General features: G+C 39.4%; 5 protein-coding genes across 6 annotated transcripts; 3 read left to right on the top strand and 2 right to left on the bottom strand.

The window, feature by feature from the left end:
* Window positions 1-359: 359 nt before the first annotated feature.
* On the bottom strand, window positions 360-1,606 carry LOC116926356 (apolipoprotein D). Of its 2 annotated transcripts, XM_032933215.2 has the most exons (6): window positions 1,345-1,606; window positions 1,121-1,266; window positions 944-1,026; window positions 783-878; window positions 590-716; window positions 360-532 (listed from the first exon to the last, which is right to left on the bottom strand). In XM_032933215.2, exons 1-6 carry the CDS (start codon window positions 1,465-1,467, stop codon window positions 520-522), a joined length of 588 nt encoding a protein of 195 aa, XP_032789106.2. In that variant the 5' UTR covers window positions 1,468-1,606; the 3' UTR covers window positions 360-519. The 2 variants fall into 2 exon arrangements, with proteins under 2 accessions (XP_032789106.2, XP_032789105.2); XM_032933214.2 differs by lacking the exon at window positions 360-532 and having other exon boundaries at window positions 539-716; window positions 1,345-1,582.
* Window positions 1,607-1,731: 125 nt separating this feature from the next.
* On the bottom strand, window positions 1,732-3,427 carry LOC116926351 (apolipoprotein D). The gene is made up of 7 exons (XM_032933209.2): window positions 3,283-3,427; window positions 2,698-3,199; window positions 2,487-2,626; window positions 2,319-2,401; window positions 2,147-2,251; window positions 1,951-2,080; window positions 1,732-1,880 (listed from the first exon to the last, which is right to left on the bottom strand). Exons 2-7 carry the CDS (start codon window positions 2,893-2,895, stop codon window positions 1,853-1,855), a joined length of 684 nt encoding a protein of 227 aa, XP_032789100.1. The 5' UTR covers window positions 2,896-3,199; window positions 3,283-3,427; the 3' UTR covers window positions 1,732-1,852.
* Window positions 3,428-4,360: 933 nt separating this feature from the next.
* LOC116926302 (carboxy-terminal kinesin 2) lies at window positions 4,361-7,485 on the top strand. Its single transcript, XM_032933144.2, has 10 exons — window positions 4,361-4,495; window positions 4,637-4,786; window positions 4,847-4,993; window positions 5,070-5,150; window positions 5,211-5,409; window positions 5,479-5,773; window positions 5,833-6,235; window positions 6,356-6,573; window positions 6,647-6,812; window positions 6,874-7,485. Exons 2-10 carry the CDS (start codon window positions 4,639-4,641, stop codon window positions 7,206-7,208), a joined length of 1,992 nt encoding a protein of 663 aa, XP_032789035.2. The 5' UTR covers window positions 4,361-4,495; window positions 4,637-4,638; the 3' UTR covers window positions 7,209-7,485.
* An 81-nt stretch (window positions 7,486-7,566) lies between these two features.
* On the top strand, window positions 7,567-10,841 carry LOC116926341 (non-homologous end-joining factor 1). The gene is given in 8 exon segments (XM_045177394.1): window positions 7,567-7,642; window positions 8,544-8,810; window positions 8,868-8,923; window positions 8,925-9,054; window positions 9,056-9,067; window positions 9,128-9,266; window positions 9,328-9,578; window positions 9,648-10,841. Coding segments are annotated over 7 exon segments (846 nt in total). The 5' UTR covers window positions 7,567-7,642; window positions 8,544-8,660; the 3' UTR covers window positions 9,756-10,841.
* A 1,224-nt stretch (window positions 10,842-12,065) lies between these two features.
* LOC116934328 (carbonic anhydrase) lies at window positions 12,066-14,309 on the top strand. Its single transcript, XM_032941887.2, has 8 exons — window positions 12,066-12,294; window positions 12,361-12,552; window positions 12,793-12,813; window positions 12,958-13,122; window positions 13,213-13,363; window positions 13,449-13,554; window positions 13,627-13,854; window positions 13,919-14,309. Exons 1-8 carry the CDS (start codon window positions 12,267-12,269, stop codon window positions 14,126-14,128), a joined length of 1,101 nt encoding a protein of 366 aa, XP_032797778.2. The 5' UTR covers window positions 12,066-12,266; the 3' UTR covers window positions 14,129-14,309.
* Window positions 14,310-16,356: the final 2,047 nt, after the last annotated feature.

The raw sequence follows: 16,356 nt of genomic DNA, 5'->3' as shown, positions 1-16,356 counted from the left end.
AGCATTTGCCAGGAAACATTGGTTCATTCATCTTCCAGTTGTTTGTGGATGAATGCAACAATGTAACCGTCACCTTTCCTCGTGAGTATAGCGGTAAATCCGGTTGGAATTGTTGTACACTTGCATCCTGGTTACCATTTATTTGCCAATGCGGAAATATTTGGTAAACAGGATTTTGTCTCGTGGTTTAGTTCATTAAGTTATGCACAGACATTGGTCGTCAAATTCGAATGCTACTCCCGGCAGGCTTCTATAGACCAATAACGCGCTACATGTTGTTGAACTTGACCATGACTTTTGAAAAGAATCTCACCAAATTCTTAACAAATGTCAAGCTCAGAATTACTTCTCACTTATTATATTATTAAATGCGGCTTTAATTGTATTTGCTTAAATAGTTTTGTTAGTCGGATAACTAGAGTACAGGTCGTCTTTGAGGGAACTGCATAAAAAAAAACAAACTTTAATTTTGTAATTGAGTAAGACGGACTTTGGGGATTGATAGGGGCCATTCACGTCTCACGATGCCTCCCTGTAGAAAATTTATTTGTTATGAAACTGAAAAAAACATCGACATTGGTTTACTGACTTGCAGCTGTTGTGATTAGTCGGGATCATCGACGTACGCCCCAATCCGTTACGACTGAGGACATCCATAGCTGCTCTTAAAACAGAAGGATCCGGTTTGATTTCGCGCGTTAGTATCCACGTTATTTCTGCGTTACACGGTAAATTACGGAATGCCTAGATCAACCTGGCTTTGAACTATGTTTGTTGCTTACGAGCATTAACCCTTGCTCTTGTAGAACAGCTCCAGACGACCGCATAATTTGTGTAGTCAGTGTCCAGTACCCAGTAAGGAACATTTTCTGGTGAAACTTTTTAAGTAGATTTCTTTTAAATTTACTGGGATGTTTTAATCTTTTGCTCAATAATCACTTACAAGGGGAATCTTTAAAAGTAAATTCAAGTTTTCCCGGACTCACGAGTTTTCCGACACCTTTTGCAGACACGAATCGGCCGGTTCTGAGATAACGATGCAAATATACATATATACGTATATATATATTTATCAACGTTAAATGTAAAGAAAGCCCATATAGAAAAGGGGAAATATTACATTGGAAGGACACGCTGGCCTTTGTTGTGAACGAGAATGGTGTCATTGCCATCTAAAGTGTAAGTCTCTGAAGCACATTTCAATCCGGAATCCATGATGAACCAGTATCTTCTGTTTTTCGTATTTTCATACCAAGTTCCTACGTACTGTTCTCGGGATCAAAGATTTTTAATTAACAAAAGAAAAAATGCTATAAGTTTTAGGCAGCTCTAAGAAAATTTTACCTTGGTCAAGTCGAAATCCTTTTTCACATCAACTGTAGGACATCGTCCCATATTCAACGTTTGACAGTTTATTACACCGATCAACGCGTTAAGCAGCACGGCTAGAGCAGTACAGGAATACATTGAAGGTTTAAGAATGCTGTGAGTGTCTTCGCGATGCCACAAGAGATTAGATTAGACTGGCTATGCTGACGCGGGATGTTTGAATGCGAGTTAATGTTGTATCTTCCTCGTCAGAGTAGGTCAAGTGACACATTTAAAAATCCCGGTCAAAAAGTCGCCGTTTATTCACACGTGTACCGTTAGTATGGCCATAGGCATGGTCGTAAAGACTGTCGTTTCAATGTTTTTACAGTGCGTCCTTTATCACCAGATACTTAAAAAACGTGGTTGTTAAATACGGTATATTGGTTTTGTTGCATATACATGTAAGGAAAACACACGCTGTGTTGTAATTAAGTCAATAATTCAATTATGTAGTATATCTGCGCAGATAGGCGAACAGCAATTAAGAAGGCATCCTTCGATGATCGTATCTGAAAAACGATTTAATTTGTACGACATTTTACCAACTCGTTCTGATTTGTGTGTTGCATTGAATCCTACCTGCACCTGGTACGATGGTTAGTTTTAACCATAGACGTACGGCTAAGGCCGTTACGACTGAGTATGTCCATCGCAGCTCGGACGACGGAAGCTTCCGGTTTGAGTTGACGAGTAAGAATCCACGTGATCTCTGTGTTACGAGTCAAAAGTGACATCCTTAAGGCAACTGGCATTTAACTTTTTTTTTTGCATTTACCGGCCTTCATTCCGGCATTTTCAGAGCAGCTCCAAACAACCGCATAGTTTTCGTAATCCGTATCAAGAATCCAATAGGGCGCGTCCTGTACCGTCGTACCGTGTACTTTTAAATTTGGATCATTATCATTTTGTTTGGTATCACAAGTAAAAATAAAACTAAAATCTCGTACTTGTCGCATCTTTAAAGGTAAATAGAAGTTTTCCTGGAGCCACATGTTTACCAACAGCTTTTACCGACACGTAACGATTATTTCTGAAGAGTTTCATCAAAGGTATACATTAATCTAAACCAATTACTTAACAGAAAACGAAAACAAAAAATAAATCCAACATCTTACAGAATCCGCTGGCCTTGGTGATGCATCAGAAGAGTGTCATTGCCGTCCAAAGAGTAGGTCTCTGAAGCGCATTTTAATCCAGTGTCCATGATGATCCAGTACCTTCTGTTTTTGCTGTGCTCATACCATTTTCCAGCATACTTTCAAAATTGAAAACAATACTAAGTTTTTCATCAATCTCGTCGTAAACGCAGTAAGAGTTTTTATTTACCTTTGCTAAATCGAAATCCTTTTTAGCGTCGATATTAGGACACCGTCCCATCGTCAACGTCTGGCAATTGACGAATCCAATCGTCATCGAAGCCAACATTAGAACAATAACAGGATGCATTTTACTGTTTTTAAACTCAAACTTGACTGACTCGACAAGACAGAATTCAAGGTTTGTTATATCCTCAGAGTAGGTCATATATTGTAAATATTCTAAGGTAGAAATTACGATAAAACAAGTTTTCGTTAACAAACAAGTCTACCGTTAGAATGGCTTTAGACTTAGGTCTTTCCGTCTTCTTTGTTTCTTCAATTTAAAGAGAACTTAGATAACAAATATATTTTGGCATTACCTACCTATAGGTGCGGAAAACAGGTTAAGTATGAGACTCGCAGTCTAGTTAAGCACTTACTCTCATCTCAGTATTTTCGGAACTTTGGAAAAGTGCAGCACTCCACTTTGATTCTAGCTTGATTCGTCAAAGGCAAGCAAGATTAAGTCCCTAGAATCAAATGTTATATTCCATTAACCATGTAATTGAGGGAGTTCTTGTGCATTAACATCATAGAAATCCACTTCTTATACCTGTCTACCAGTCAATAAACTGCAATCGTTGGAACTAGGTGATAGTGAATACAGATATCACTGCAGCAAGTCCCGTTAGCATTATATCGTAAACCAACTTACCGTTCATTAAGGTCATGACAAAATAAAATCCCCCATTAAAACTGAATACCAAGAAGTGCTGACAAAAAATTTTTAATGCAAATGCAGCTAGTAAGTAGTAACCCGGATGACCAGCCCAATTAGCCCCAGCCCCGATCGACGCGTGGCATAGCTCCGGCCCTGCGTTGATCAGGTTGGTTTTTATGTTGATCGGGCTGGCCATTTTGTTTTCCGTGGCAGGTCGTCTAAAACTCAAGGTTACGGATTTTATTTTTCTTTACCCCGTGCCCCGTCGGGCTCTGATCGGTTTGTCTAATTGGGGTGCGTAACCCGATTATAAGCAATTGATTGTTTAAATCAGCATAGTCGATCTGCTTATCGTCTATTACTGCTATAATAATAGACGGTAATAACAACGGGTCATTCTGGTTAATCCCCGACACTCACACTACGCGCGGGAAAAATATCGACACCATCAGCCGTTTATCGGGGCGGGTCGGTCTGCCCCATCCTAGCTGATCGGGGCCGTGCCCCAGGCATATAGGGCTCGGCCCCGGTTCTCAAACCCGGTTACCCCGATCGTCACCAAAATAGTCGCCCATGGGCGATCCGTAGCCTATTTGCCAAGTGGGTAGGCTGGGCGATTTGATGGGCAAACCGGCACCGCCATCTTGGAAAATGGCGGCTTGCAAAGTTAATTAAAGGGAGGGTTGCAAAAGAAATTTTTGTGGGGAAATTCAAGGGCGTCACTTGATTTCAGGGAAAATCGGGTAGGAAATCGGGGATAACCGGTTTTGAACCCAGGTATGGAAACGGTTTTCGAAATTGTGTTACCACATGGTACCCGGGTAGGTAATGGGCACAAGTCTTGGAACCGTTACCCACCGGATACAATTTTTTTGCCGAGAAAACCTACCCATTCACCCAAATACCTACCCATTGGACACGGGGCTGAGCCCTACAGGCATAACTGTAATGCGCTTTACTGGCATTTTCTACGGAATGGCAACTCTGGCTTCATTCAAATTTCTGCCGTTAAAGCGTTAATTCAAAGGCATCATCAGTAAAGTGAACCCCTAGTTGAGCTTTCGACTAGGCTGACATCAACATTGCCTGCTTTAAACGATTTTTAGTAATTATAATTTAGTGAACTACTAAATTTTTGAATTTCCATTGAAAAACTGTCAAGGTCTTCCATTGTGACTTTTCCTTGTAGCTACTTTCTAATCCAAAGTCTCACAGACTGTCTTATTTACGTTTCAACCAAACAAAGGAATGGCTAGTAAAATACCTGCTTTTACTTCGGGACTAAAACCCCCTTCTACTTCAACTTCCCTATCTAATCTTGCCAAACGCCGAGTTCCTGAAATAATTACGTCCCAGCCAACAGAGAAACGTCCAAGGACAACAGATGACGCTCATAGTGAGTGAATTATTATTGAATGAATATGTCCAAACATTGATTTACTTTCTTATCTCTCAGCCAGCAACACATCATCTAGTAGATTGGTCCGTTCCAAGTCTGTCAGCAACCTAGCCACAGCTGCCCCAAATAGCAAATCAGCTACCTTGTCTCGAGCTCCCTCAAGCACACTGCGACCTCAAGCATCCTCCACTGTCAGCCGCCCAGGTAAATGTTCTTCAACATGTGCCTAATTTCCAGTTTTTGGTTTCTTTTGTCATATTCTTATATTCTGAATTTGCAGCTTCCCGTCTCACTGCTTGTGCTAATATAACCAAGAAGGTTGATTCCATTTCCAATGCCATCTCCAACAAAGGTGTTAAAGGTACAACAAACCAGTATGTTTTGGTATGTTTAATGGTAATTTATTTGTTTTAATATTTAGCCAAACCTCAAACCTTGGAGAGCCGGATGATGATCATTGAGAAACGTCTTGGGGAATTGGAAACTGAAAATGCTGAGAAAAAAGACACTATTACAGTATTGGACTCATCCAAGAAGAGTCTGGAAGTCCATTTAAAGGATAAAGAGAGTGCAGTAAATATTTTGTCAGAAGAAATTGACAACCTGAAAAAAGAAATCCGGTATTTGAAACTGCAGTATGGAATTTATTCATCCCATTAATTTTTTTTTTTTTTTTTTTATTATTCTAGGACCTTGGAAGTATCGAATGCCACTGAAAGGAGTTTACTGGAAAACAAAATTCGTGAACTGGAATTCCAAAAAAGTCGGGCGGAACGTGAGCGGACCAACTTGGAAGGGGAGTTGATAGCTTCTCAGAAGGAGATCGTCGGACTCAAGTGTTCTATTGCTGAAATGAGCTCAGCCTCTGCTGGCATGCGTGCAGAATTGGAAATCCTTCAGCGGCAGTTGAACAGTGAAAAAACTGATAACACGCAACTTCGAAACAATCTTTCCGCGGCAACTGCGGAAATTCAAGAGTTACAAGTAAGGCTATTTTATTTAATGTTTATTGATGTTTCTTTCATTGAACATATTTTTTGAAGACTCGTTTACGACAAGAGGAAACTCTCAGACGACAGTTGCACAATACGGTGCAAGAATTAAAAGGAAACATTCGAGTTTTTTGCCGAATCCGATCGATCATTCCTTCAGACAAAATGGCGTCAGGAAAAATACCCCATCTTAATGTTCTTCATCATCGCTCGCTTGAAGTTCACAAGCTAAACCCTGACATGACATTAAACGAAAGCTCAATGAATGCTCCGGCAAGTGGCAAAGGACCATCTAAATTCGAATTCACCTTTGATCGTGTATTCGGCCCTAATTCCACGCAACAGGAGATCTTTGAAGAATTATCGCAACTTGTTCAGTCAGCCTTGGACGGTTACAACGTCTGCATCTTTGCGTACGGCCAGACGGGATCTGGCAAGACTTTCACAATGGAAGGTAAATTTTTGTTTGTTTTTTATTTTTCAAGATAAAAGCACTTTATGCTTGTTTCTATAAAAATATATATAGATTTTTATTTATTTTATTTATTGGCATTATTTTTGTTTTGTTTTTCAGGGGGAGCCGCTGGATCAGAATCAGACGGCATGATACCTCGTTCAGTGCGATTGATCTTTGCCGCCTGTGAATCGCTCAAGTCCAAGGGTTGGGTTTACAAGATTGAAGCGTCATTCCTGGAAATTTATAATGAGCAAATCCGTGATCTATTGGGTTCTTCGGGAGGAAACCATGAAATTCGCGTTGTCAATAACGAAACTATTGTAACAAACTTGAAGGTGAAAATTCTAAATCTTATTTCTTATTGCAATCATTTTTTTTTATATTAAAAAACCGGATTTTGTTCTATAGGTTGAAGAAGTTACAAACGAGAAACAAGTACACAACTTGCTTGCTAGAGCTCAACAACAAAGAGCAGTTGCTTCGACCAGTTGCAATGAGCATTCGTCGCGTAGTCACAGCGTTCTGCGCCTCAAATTGACAGGAGTTAATGACGATACGACTGAAACTTCAAATGGTAATCAGTCGATATACTTCCTTGACAAAGCATATCGTAAACACCTAGGGCTTTTTAACAGGTGTCCTCTACATGGTTGATTTGGCAGGCTCCGAGCGCCTCAAGGAGTCGGGTGCCACTGGTGACCGACTTATTGAAACTAAACATATTAACAAATCTCTTTCAAACTTGGGCAATGTTATCATGGCGCTTGCTACCAAAGAAAGCCATATTCCGTACCGGAACTCTAAGTTAACATTGCTTCTTCAGCAGGCTTTGGGTGGCAGCGCGAAGACACTCATGTTCGTCAACGTCTCCCCCAGGGAAAACTGTATCAACGAGACCGTTAACTCTTTGCGATTCGCAGCCAAAGTGAACTCCTGTCACATTGGGACTGCTGTCAAAAATAATAGTTAAAATCTTTTTGGTTGGGCATTTGAATTTCACAACACGATTGCAATTTATCCTATTTTTACGGTAGTATAGATTAGTGCTTTTTGAGAGAAAAAAAAATTAATTTACTAGACTTTATTTCCCCTCCTGTCGCATCATACAGTAGTTTTACCATCATTTCTCCGGATCATCATACCATCAGATGAATTTTGGCTAATGTTTAAATATTTGCTTGTATTTCTTCCTGCGTATATCATTGATCTCTTTTCCCTCTGCAAATAAAGTAAACGGTTCCGTCTGACATCCAGAAAAGAAAAAAAAAAAAAACGAATTAAGTTCGTTTCTAAATAAAATAGAAACGGATAAAATATATGGCAACAGCGCTAACTGTTACTGTAAAAAAAAAGGTAAACAAATAAACATTCGTGCGTCTGCAAGTGGTGATCAACAGTAAAAAGGTTAAGCAAAGAAAGAAGAAATATGATTAGAAGTAAACACGCTGTTGGTTGATTTCGAAGAACAGAAAATTTAAGTAAGTGATATTAACTATAGAAATAAACCTTTGAGAGTACACTTCAATTGCCCTTCCGAGACTAAACTTGATAGCACGAAATTCTTTTGTTTTTTTGTTAGCATTGATTCTCGAATGGTTTCTGTAAATTTTTTATAATTTAGTTATAAATTTAGTGGTAAATTTGCCAAACCAATACTTATTGCAGCTGTTGATACATTTTAGTAAACTTTTGCATTCCCTGATATTTTTTTTTAAATCATTGGGTCTTCTAAACTATTCAAACTCACCAGAATTTAGAAACTGGCATTGTAACGATCTAAACTGTTTCCATCATCCTTTTAAAGTCATTTTAAAATTTATAAACTTCTTGCATCATCTCTTCAAATTAACATAATAATTTATTTTACTTCTGGAAAGTGAAAGTTTTCTAAAAATTCAATTTTGTTTGTTGGTAGCTAGTGAAAAAGTTTTCCTTTGATAGAAAAACAATTTAAACGACACTAGACTGCGTAGACGGAAAAACTTTAGCCTTTCTTAGAGTTACAATGCATATCTATTTAACCAATGTTTTAGTGACACTCCTCTTATATAGAAATATGATCTCCTTTGAAGAATTTGCAAGAATGGTTTCTTAAAACTAACTAAAGCACTATGATGATGCTATACTTGTTTTTGCTGGTTATTATGGTGGGGAACCCAACCTAATGACAGTTCATCCACTTTCATATTTGAACCCATACTCTAGTCAAGGCTCGGGACGTTTTTACGTAGCAAAACTGTTTATGCCATACTCCAAGACACTTTCACTTATACTTCTTACCCTGCATTTTGTTAATGTTGAATAGGTTATTTAACAGAAGCTGACAGATAAAATCTGTAGCAATTTATGATTTGTTGTACAATGTCAACGCTTGCCTCCAAAAACCGCAATCCTTAACTTAAGCGTCCGGCTTTTCGACTTGATGGACGCGCTTGGTTGGTTGAAAGTTGGGTCTGATGGATACGCAGCTCGTTTCGAATCGGACGAAGAGAATTATGTAATCTATCTCACCGACATGGCTTCACTTTGGTGTCAACAACAAACCGCTGCTGAAATCATGAAACGATGCCAGGTACATAGCTCTACAATAAGGGTATTTGCTTCCTTACTTGCACGCCTTCTTTATTAGGATTTAAACCCATTGATTGAGTCAACATCAAAAGGTTTGATTCGACAACTTCGCGCTATGCTTGGCTAATAATCCCGAAAGTCACAATCTTCACGTGGATTCCAATAACCAAACAGCCATTTTGAAAATTGAGTCTCGCTTGGAGAGTAACATTCCTTTTATTTGGCAATTTGATCTGTCGCTAGAAAACGGCTGATCAGGTAAACAACCGCCAAAGAAAATGATTTGCCTTTCATCCTAATTGCTAATGTAATTCATAGTTTCGTTCCTTTGTAATTCGCCCATTGTTGGCTATGCTAAGTGAAGCCGCAAGTATCGAAGACGAGCTTTGCAACATCATCAGAAGCAAAGATAAGCAGATTGATGACTACAAAGCCTCTGGTGCATCCGTATCCCGACGTAAGTTTGGCAAAGAAAAATTTTTAATGATCATACTATCATCATCATTTTGTATGAATAGGGCATTTGGAAACCAAAGAATTCAACGCCGAGGCCTTCTTCGCTGCACGTCCATCGCGTACAATCGACGAGAGCGTCAAAGAGGATATGACAGCACTATTTTGTCGGATCGTCATTAGATTAAAACAGCTGTATTCTGCCATTGTCAAGAGGATTTTATCACAAAAAGTAGTGCCTGTTCTAGACGAATCATCAGAACCAACAAAATCAATTTCGGAAGACATTGAAACTCCAAGACAGTCGTCACCAAAGGTCACGACCCGAATCAAAACCAAAAACTGTTCATGTTTTTAACATGTCTATATTTTTTCCGTGTTATAGGTAAGTGAAGCAAGCCGAGCAGAAAACATTAGAAAGCGGTTACTCGAGGAAGAGCTGAATGAAATGGCTAAAAGCGTAAAAAATGCCAGAATTAAGAAGATTTTGTAAATTTTGGTCGCTATAGGGCTTTTTAAAAATGTGTTGACTTTTTAACCCGCAATCGTAAAAGAAGTATTGCATGACAGCTTGGTATTCATATTTTTTATTGTTCAGATTAAACATCTATGACTACTTTGAATTGGAAATGGGGCAACCACCAAAAAAGTGTTAAAGCACCGCTTGCTTTATCAGCCCAAGTGATTGATTTTCCTGTCTTCTTATCGACACTTCATTGTTTGTCTTCCTGTTTGTTTTGTCTTCTTATCGACACTTCATTGTTTGTCTTGCCTGTTTATTTTGACAGTTCCCAGAAATCGCAAATTTTCTAGGTAGGGAATTCGTCAGCGCATTAGAACTTAGGGAATGGAGATCAAAAATCCATGATGGCCGCTTTTTTTTTTTCTTTTCCTCCGGTCACATTTTCTCACTCAACCTCTAGCTGGAATTGAAATGGAGCTAAATGACACATATATTGTACCGCACCCAACCAGTTCAACATTTTTCTCTCTGTGTTTTCAAAAGTGTTGTGTTCAATTCAGTTCGTCAAGTTTTAAATGAGTCTTCCTCATTTCCTTACTACGCTGACCCATTATCATCGCCTTTGGGAGTATGGTAGTGTTTGATTGAAGCTGAAAAAAGGGGATTGGCTGAAGTACGTTGTAAGAAAACATAGAAGTCGAAAACAAAAACTGCTTTTCAAACGGCTTTTTTCCCACTACTATCACTCACCGTGTCAGAGTTGGCCCGATTAAAGAGAAGGTTCAGATGAAGCTGTAGCGTTCCAGGCGAGACAAGTCGGAAACCAGGTCAGTGCAGAAACCTTAATGTACCTGTGTAACCCGGAACTCATACCTTATTTACCAATGAGTTCATTTGGGTTGGCGATCCTTACAAAATTAATGCCGAAATATCGGTAAAACCACAACTAGTTCACATCCTTCCCTTCTTGAGTGTTTTACCTTTGGGTATGAAAGTTTCAAGTGTCGAAATGAAGATGTAAATAACTGAATTTCCATTTAAATGTTTCTTTGTTGATGCTTATGCGTAAAATGTGTGCATGAAGAGACACGATCAATTATTTTCAATGACAAGAAACTTTGTTTTATTGTGCAAATGCCAGTAATGGACGGGGGTTCCCCGAAGTTCAAAAGATATGAAGTGCAGCAGAAAATGCCCGTGTACACCAAGCTAACGTGTAAAAAATGTCCGTTAACAAGGTATGGCCGAGTGTCCGACTTTTGTATCAGTTGCCAATCCTTCTACCGGACTCTTTGTGCCGATGCCAGCAACAGGTTTGAGTGGGTGTCGTTCCCCGAAGTTCAGCAAACAGAAGTACAACTGAAGAAGGCCAGTCTGTATCAATATAACTTGGTAAACGTCCGTTAAAAAGTTATGCCGATCTTTGGTAACATTCGGGTTACAAAGCACAGACCGTTGGCTGTGTGCAGGCACATCCGCTGCGGATGTGATAATGTAGGGTGTCCCATTCGAATGTATCCATTTCCCAGGTCATTCCCGGTCCATCAAAGGTATTTCCGGTACGTCTGGCTTTTGATTGCAGTAAACAGGTAAGTTGAAATTGACTAAAATAGGATCTCCTTCTAAAGGACTTGGAAATCAACAAACGATGCCAGGACAAATGAGGTCGTTCACTCTAAGTTTATCGAATCGAGGATCTTAGTGAAACGTCGATGGAAAACTTTGCAGGCTATATCGGTACAAATGTCTAGCAAAACCGGTTCAGTGTAGAATACACGTAGAATACAAACGAGAAAAGAAAAACAAACTTATGGTGTTAGCTTGCCAATAACAGTCCATAAGAAGAATAGGTTTCCAAAAAAATGACGAAGATATTCGTCCCCAAATAACTGGCCATCGGCATGTTCACAACTTCACCAAGAGAAACCAGTTTTTTGATGGATTATGATGGAAATCTGTCTTCCTTATTCTGCATAGCTGCAAAGTTGGCCCTTAGGTTCCATTGCGCTACGAGTTCCTTTGCAATTGCATATAAATGAAAAAGCCAAAACTGAATATGATTTTTTGTTTTAATTAAATGTCTGAAAACGACGCATTTTTTGCTTTTTAAGTTGACATGATCGTGATAAATGTTCTTACGAATAGACTACCGTTATTTTGAAATCCTTACGCTTGAGTCTGTTTTGGTTGTGGAGTTTAGTTGTTGTTGTGGGAACTGTTCTGACTGGTTAACAATGACCTTATAATATTTAGGTCATCATGTCGTGGATGGCATTGGTATTGGTTGAAGATGAGACATGAATGTGGGCGTTGCAGTTTTATAAACACTTGAAGCCAGTTGAACTGCTGGACTTGGGCTGCAGACGTTGTCGAGGAAAGTCACCATTCAGTCTTCGAATCTAAACCCTAGCTCATCATCCGCAAGATCAGCGCTCTTCAAAGACAAACGCACATTTGGACAATTCATTAAGGACTAATCATCCGGAATTGATTTCCACGAAAATTACAAGGATCCTCTAGTTCAGCCTCCGAAATATCGCAATGCGGGCCATGCATGCTGGAGGAAGCGGTGCGAATGCGCTTGATTGTCTTATCGTAACAATTGTCGAATTTTTTTTTCATCTTTAAATAACAGATGGACAAACGATTTACATTCTTGGCGTTATCGTCGTATTCTTTCGATTATTGCCAACTGGGAACGGGTTCCCGATAATCGGTGAGCACGAGACAGAAATTCCCGAACCGGGAAAAGTTGAGAACGCTAATGCACCGAAAAAAGTGTACACTTCTTCAATGTTTGAACATTGGAGTAAAGCTACATGGAAAGGTAAGTTTTATGCACAAATATACTTTTTTAATGGTTAGTTTTGCATTTTCCTTTTTATTTTGAGAAACGGCGATGAAGTCTCTCTGTACTGTAGTGTTCTGTTCAAATATGGTCTAACTTTAATGTTCATTCTTACGAATTGTTCGTCTTCAAATCGAATTGCTCTTTGCGTAATACTGAAATGAATGTAGCTATCGTTAATTTGCTTAATTGTATTTTTTCTCTCTCTTTATTTTTCAGCGCCAACCTGGAGTTATCAAGGTAAGACAAAATCAACAGGGGTTTTCTTTTCGATTTGTCGACGGTAGTTCTATGCCATATCTTTAGGGCATAAACCTGAAAAGAGAAAAGTTGTTCTAATTACAATTAATTCTGATATTTAAAAAAAAATCCCCTATCTTCAAGATCCCGCCGCTTGGGCGACTTTGCCAAGTTCATCTTGCGGTGGCGACCAACAATCGCCAATCGACATTTTTCCAATATCGTCGGTAACGAAAGCTTACCCGAAATTCACGTTCCACAACTACGGAAATTTTGATCAAATGAATGTATTGAACAACGGACACACTGGTTAGTTTCGTCATAAATCACCTACTTTTGAATCACTCAATCCCCGATCATACTTGCTTTCTAATAAATGAACACGTTTCCTCATGATAGTTGTGTACAGTCTGAACGCCAACACTCCCACAAATAGAATACCCTACATCACCGGTGGTGGATTGGACGACACATACCAGTTCCACTCATTCCATCTCCACTGGGGAAGCGACTCTTCGAAAGGCAGTGAACACCTCATCAGATCCCAAAGGTATCATGTTTATTGATTTTCATATAGTACCACAAGACCTACGAATCCATCACGTTTTTTTCTTAATACTTATTTCGGTTCGAAGTTATCCAGCCGAGCTGCATCTGGTTCATTACAACACCAAGTACGGTACCTTTGCAGATGCCACGACTCACCCGGATGGGCTGGCCGTCTTAGGAATCTTTCTCAAGGTGCTAACTTGTTACCTGGAACTTCCCATCCTACACACCTTGACAAGAATTCAATCTTGATTTATTGTACAGGTGGGATTAGTTGACAACGAATTTTTCCAGCCTTTGGTCGACCAGCTTAGCCAGATCCCTGTTGATCAGCAGGAAACCATTTTGGACAAGATCGTGTCATTCCAAAATCTTTTGCCTCAAAAGACCACTTCATTCTTTCGCTACAGCGGGTCGTTGACCACGCCCAATTGCAATGAAATCGTCACCTGGACGGTTTTTGAAAACCCCATCAGAGTTTCAGAACGACAGGTATTAATCTAAACCTAAAACGTGAATCCTCAATTATGAAAACAATATTGAATTCGGGTTACAGTTGAATAAGTTCAGAAGCCTCAAGGACGCTGCTAATGAACAACTCGTGAATAATTACCGTCCGGCGCAGCAGTTGAAGGGACGCACTATCTATTACCGACGCTTTCATGGGTGCGAACTGAAAGAATCGTGGCCTGTGACTTCCACACCCTTATGGGATGTCTTAACATGGGGTCAATGTCTAGTTAACTATGCCTTATCTTGGCCATAAAGCAAATGAGCATCTCCTGACTGACATATGACGTCATGTCGATCGTAACGTGTCACTTGTTGGAGCAACCTTGCAGGATCAATGTTGCTCATGTAACTATGACTTTATTGTTACGCTATAAAATAATTTTTAATCATTTTATTTATTCGATTGGGTAACTTAATACAATTATATAAATCAATTTGAATAAATGCCATTCCTAGATCTGTAATTAGGATGGTTTAATGGTTTTCATCGGTTATGTTACACGAAGACATCCGGGCGGTTGTTAACATGGAGCATGCCTTTTTGCGCAAGACAAATTTGTTTATTAAAAAGTCATTAGCTAATCTGCATAAAGAAATGCTGTGACATGGTAAAAAGAAAAAGGTTCGAAAAGAAAAGAAGGACTCCAGCTATGATTCAATTTCACAAGTGGACTCTATTCACTTTGCCGGTAGCTCAAAGAAATTTCTAAGTTTACAAGAGTTTTTTTTTATATCTGCATCTGTTCGACATCAGTTTCACCGATTAATAGAAAGTGAAAAGCTTATTCAGAAAGTCAGCAAAAAAGAGGCTCGTATCTTTTCTCTTTCATCTCCGAACCATTTTTGCTTAGGAGAATTGGCACAAATGAAAACGCTAAATAAAAAACGTGTTTATCGAATTACGACGTGCCTGCTGGTGATAAATTACGTCGTCGTCACCGGAGGAAGGTTTTAGCAGCAGATTAATTGAACAACTTTCTAACGCAAATCCGTACGACGATTGACGCCACGTAATTGAGCTTTTCCCCTACGTGTTGTGTTTAGCTTCTAACTGTATCCTCGTCTATGTAGATCATTGTCGAAGGCGAACGTGAATACAAAAAACAACATTCTCTTTGAACGAACGAATGAACGGGCACTTGATCATTAGCAGTTTTTCATTTTGTCTATTTGTTTTGATTAATCAACTTCTGAGGTGGATTCATTTGAAGAATTTACCAAACACCTTCCATAGGAAGTGATCGAAGTGACAAGAGGGAAACCAACGTCTGTCTGTGTCTGTGTCGTGCAAGAGACGCGTGATGATCTTCACCGCCCTTAATGATATTTGTATCATCGGACAGATGGTTTAGGTAGAGAACCTGTTAACGTCAAATTCAACGTACCTATCCTCAGCGGTTTAAGGCAGAGCAGGGCGTTTATGTTTCTAAATTTTACGTTGTGCCACTTTTAGCGAATCCTATCGATGCTCACCTGCAACGGTCCCAAAGGTAAGATGGTATTTTACAATTGTTTTCAGACTAGTTGTGTAGTATTTGCATTACAGCTTAATCACCTGCATGGGGTGCGATGGAAAGGGAAACCAACTAGATTTTATGAAATGAGTGGCATACATGCAAATGCCTTCTGGAATTTTCTGATGGTTTTTGTGTTTATGTTCCACCTGTTTCATCGCCTCCAGTGATTACTTTTTCTTTCATCCCATCGGCATTTGTTTATTTTGTGTTTGTTTCTCTTACCTTTTTGTTCCTGCAATTCCGAGAAGCAGCAAATTTTCTAAGTATTCATCACTACACCGGAACTTAGGGAAGGGATGTTCAAAAATCCATAATGGCCGCTTTTTTCTCATTTCTTTCTTTTCTTCTATCACCTTTTTTTCCCTCCCCATCCTCTACTTCAAGAGGTCCACTTTTAGCACTGAAATTAAATGACACTTAGCATCGCACTCGTGTGGTTCGACATTTGCCTCTCTCCGTCTCCAATCTGTATGGACAGGTGAAAGCCCTCAAGTTTTGTACATAACTGTTCGTGTTTCGTCTACTTGCCTACCATTTTAAGCTTGAAAGATTCATTCTCTTTCCCTCTCTGTGTAGATCCATTACAATCGTTTTTCAGTGTGTAACTATGTCAGCATTGGAACTGATAAAACTAGGTTGGCTTGAATACGTTGTAGTCAAAGAAAACTCTTTGACATCAAGTGGCTTTCTGCTCTGCAACGCCTCTTTACGTCGTCATAGCTGGCCAGATTCAGGATATGATTCCAGCGAAGCTTGAGTAACACACAAGAACGGGTTTTGCCTATACGATAAGTGGTAAGTACAATTGAAAAATGCTCGTGTCTCATCCAATCGTGTAAATGTCCGTTACAAAATTGGTACGTCGCAGGTAATGCGTAACGCTGTGCTATTTGTTGCTGAGGTCGTTAATGTAGGGTGATGAGTTTCCTATCCGTATCCATGCCGAGCAGAATTTGTCTGTCGA

Source organism: Daphnia magna, linkage group LG7 (genome assembly GCF_020631705.1).
Source record: "Daphnia magna isolate NIES linkage group LG7, ASM2063170v1.1, whole genome shotgun sequence".
NCBI classification, from domain to species: domain Eukaryota; kingdom Metazoa; phylum Arthropoda; class Branchiopoda; order Diplostraca; family Daphniidae; genus Daphnia; species Daphnia magna.
The sequence above is the reverse complement of the archived record's forward strand: the minus strand, read 5'-3'. Positions and strand labels throughout refer to the sequence as shown.

What these genes read in the sequence shown, in the direction of transcription:
- LOC116934328 (XM_032941887.2), top strand. Translation starts at nt 12,267, where the DNA reads ATGCGGGCCATGCATGCTGGAGGAAGCG. An exon ending in GAGTAAAGCTACATGGAAAG is followed by an intron (nt 12,553 to 12,792) that starts GTAAGTTTTATG and finishes TTTATTTTTCAG; the next exon opens with CGCCAACCTGGAGTTATCAA. An exon ending in ATTGAACAACGGACACACTG is followed by an intron (nt 13,123 to 13,212) that starts GTTAGTTTCGTC and finishes TCCTCATGATAG; the next exon opens with TTGTGTACAGTCTGAACGCC.
- LOC116926351 (XM_032933209.2), bottom strand. Translation starts at nt 2,895, where the DNA reads ATGACCTACTCTGAGGATATAACAAACCTTGAATTCTGTCTTGTCGAG. An exon ending in AGGATTTCGATTTAGCAAAG is followed by an intron (nt 2,627 to 2,697) that starts GTAAATAAAAAC and finishes CAATTTTGAAAG; the next exon opens with TATGCTGGAAAATGGTATGA. An exon ending in AAATGCCGGAATGAAGGCCG is followed by an intron (nt 2,081 to 2,146) that starts GTAAATGCAAAA and finishes CTCGTAACACAG; the next exon opens with AGATCACGTGGATTCTTACT.
- LOC116926302 (XM_032933144.2), top strand. Translation starts at nt 4,639, where the DNA reads ATGGCTAGTAAAATACCTGCTTTTACTTCGGGACTAAAACCCCCTTCT. An exon ending in CTCCACTGTCAGCCGCCCAG is followed by an intron (nt 4,994 to 5,069) that starts GTAAATGTTCTT and finishes CTGAATTTGCAG; the next exon opens with CTTCCCGTCTCACTGCTTGT. An exon ending in AACCTGAAAAAAGAAATCCG is followed by an intron (nt 5,410 to 5,478) that starts GTATTTGAAACT and finishes TTATTATTCTAG; the next exon opens with GACCTTGGAAGTATCGAATG.
- LOC116926356 (XM_032933214.2), bottom strand. Translation starts at nt 1,467, where the DNA reads ATGTATTCCTGTACTGCTCTAGCCGTGCTGCTTAACGCGTTGATCGGT. An exon ending in AGGATTTCGACTTGACCAAG is followed by an intron (nt 1,267 to 1,344) that starts GTAAAATTTTCT and finishes TCCCGAGAACAG; the next exon opens with TACGTAGGAACTTGGTATGA. An exon ending in AAGAGCAAGGGTTAATGCTC is followed by an intron (nt 717 to 782) that starts GTAAGCAACAAA and finishes CGTGTAACGCAG; the next exon opens with AAATAACGTGGATACTAACG.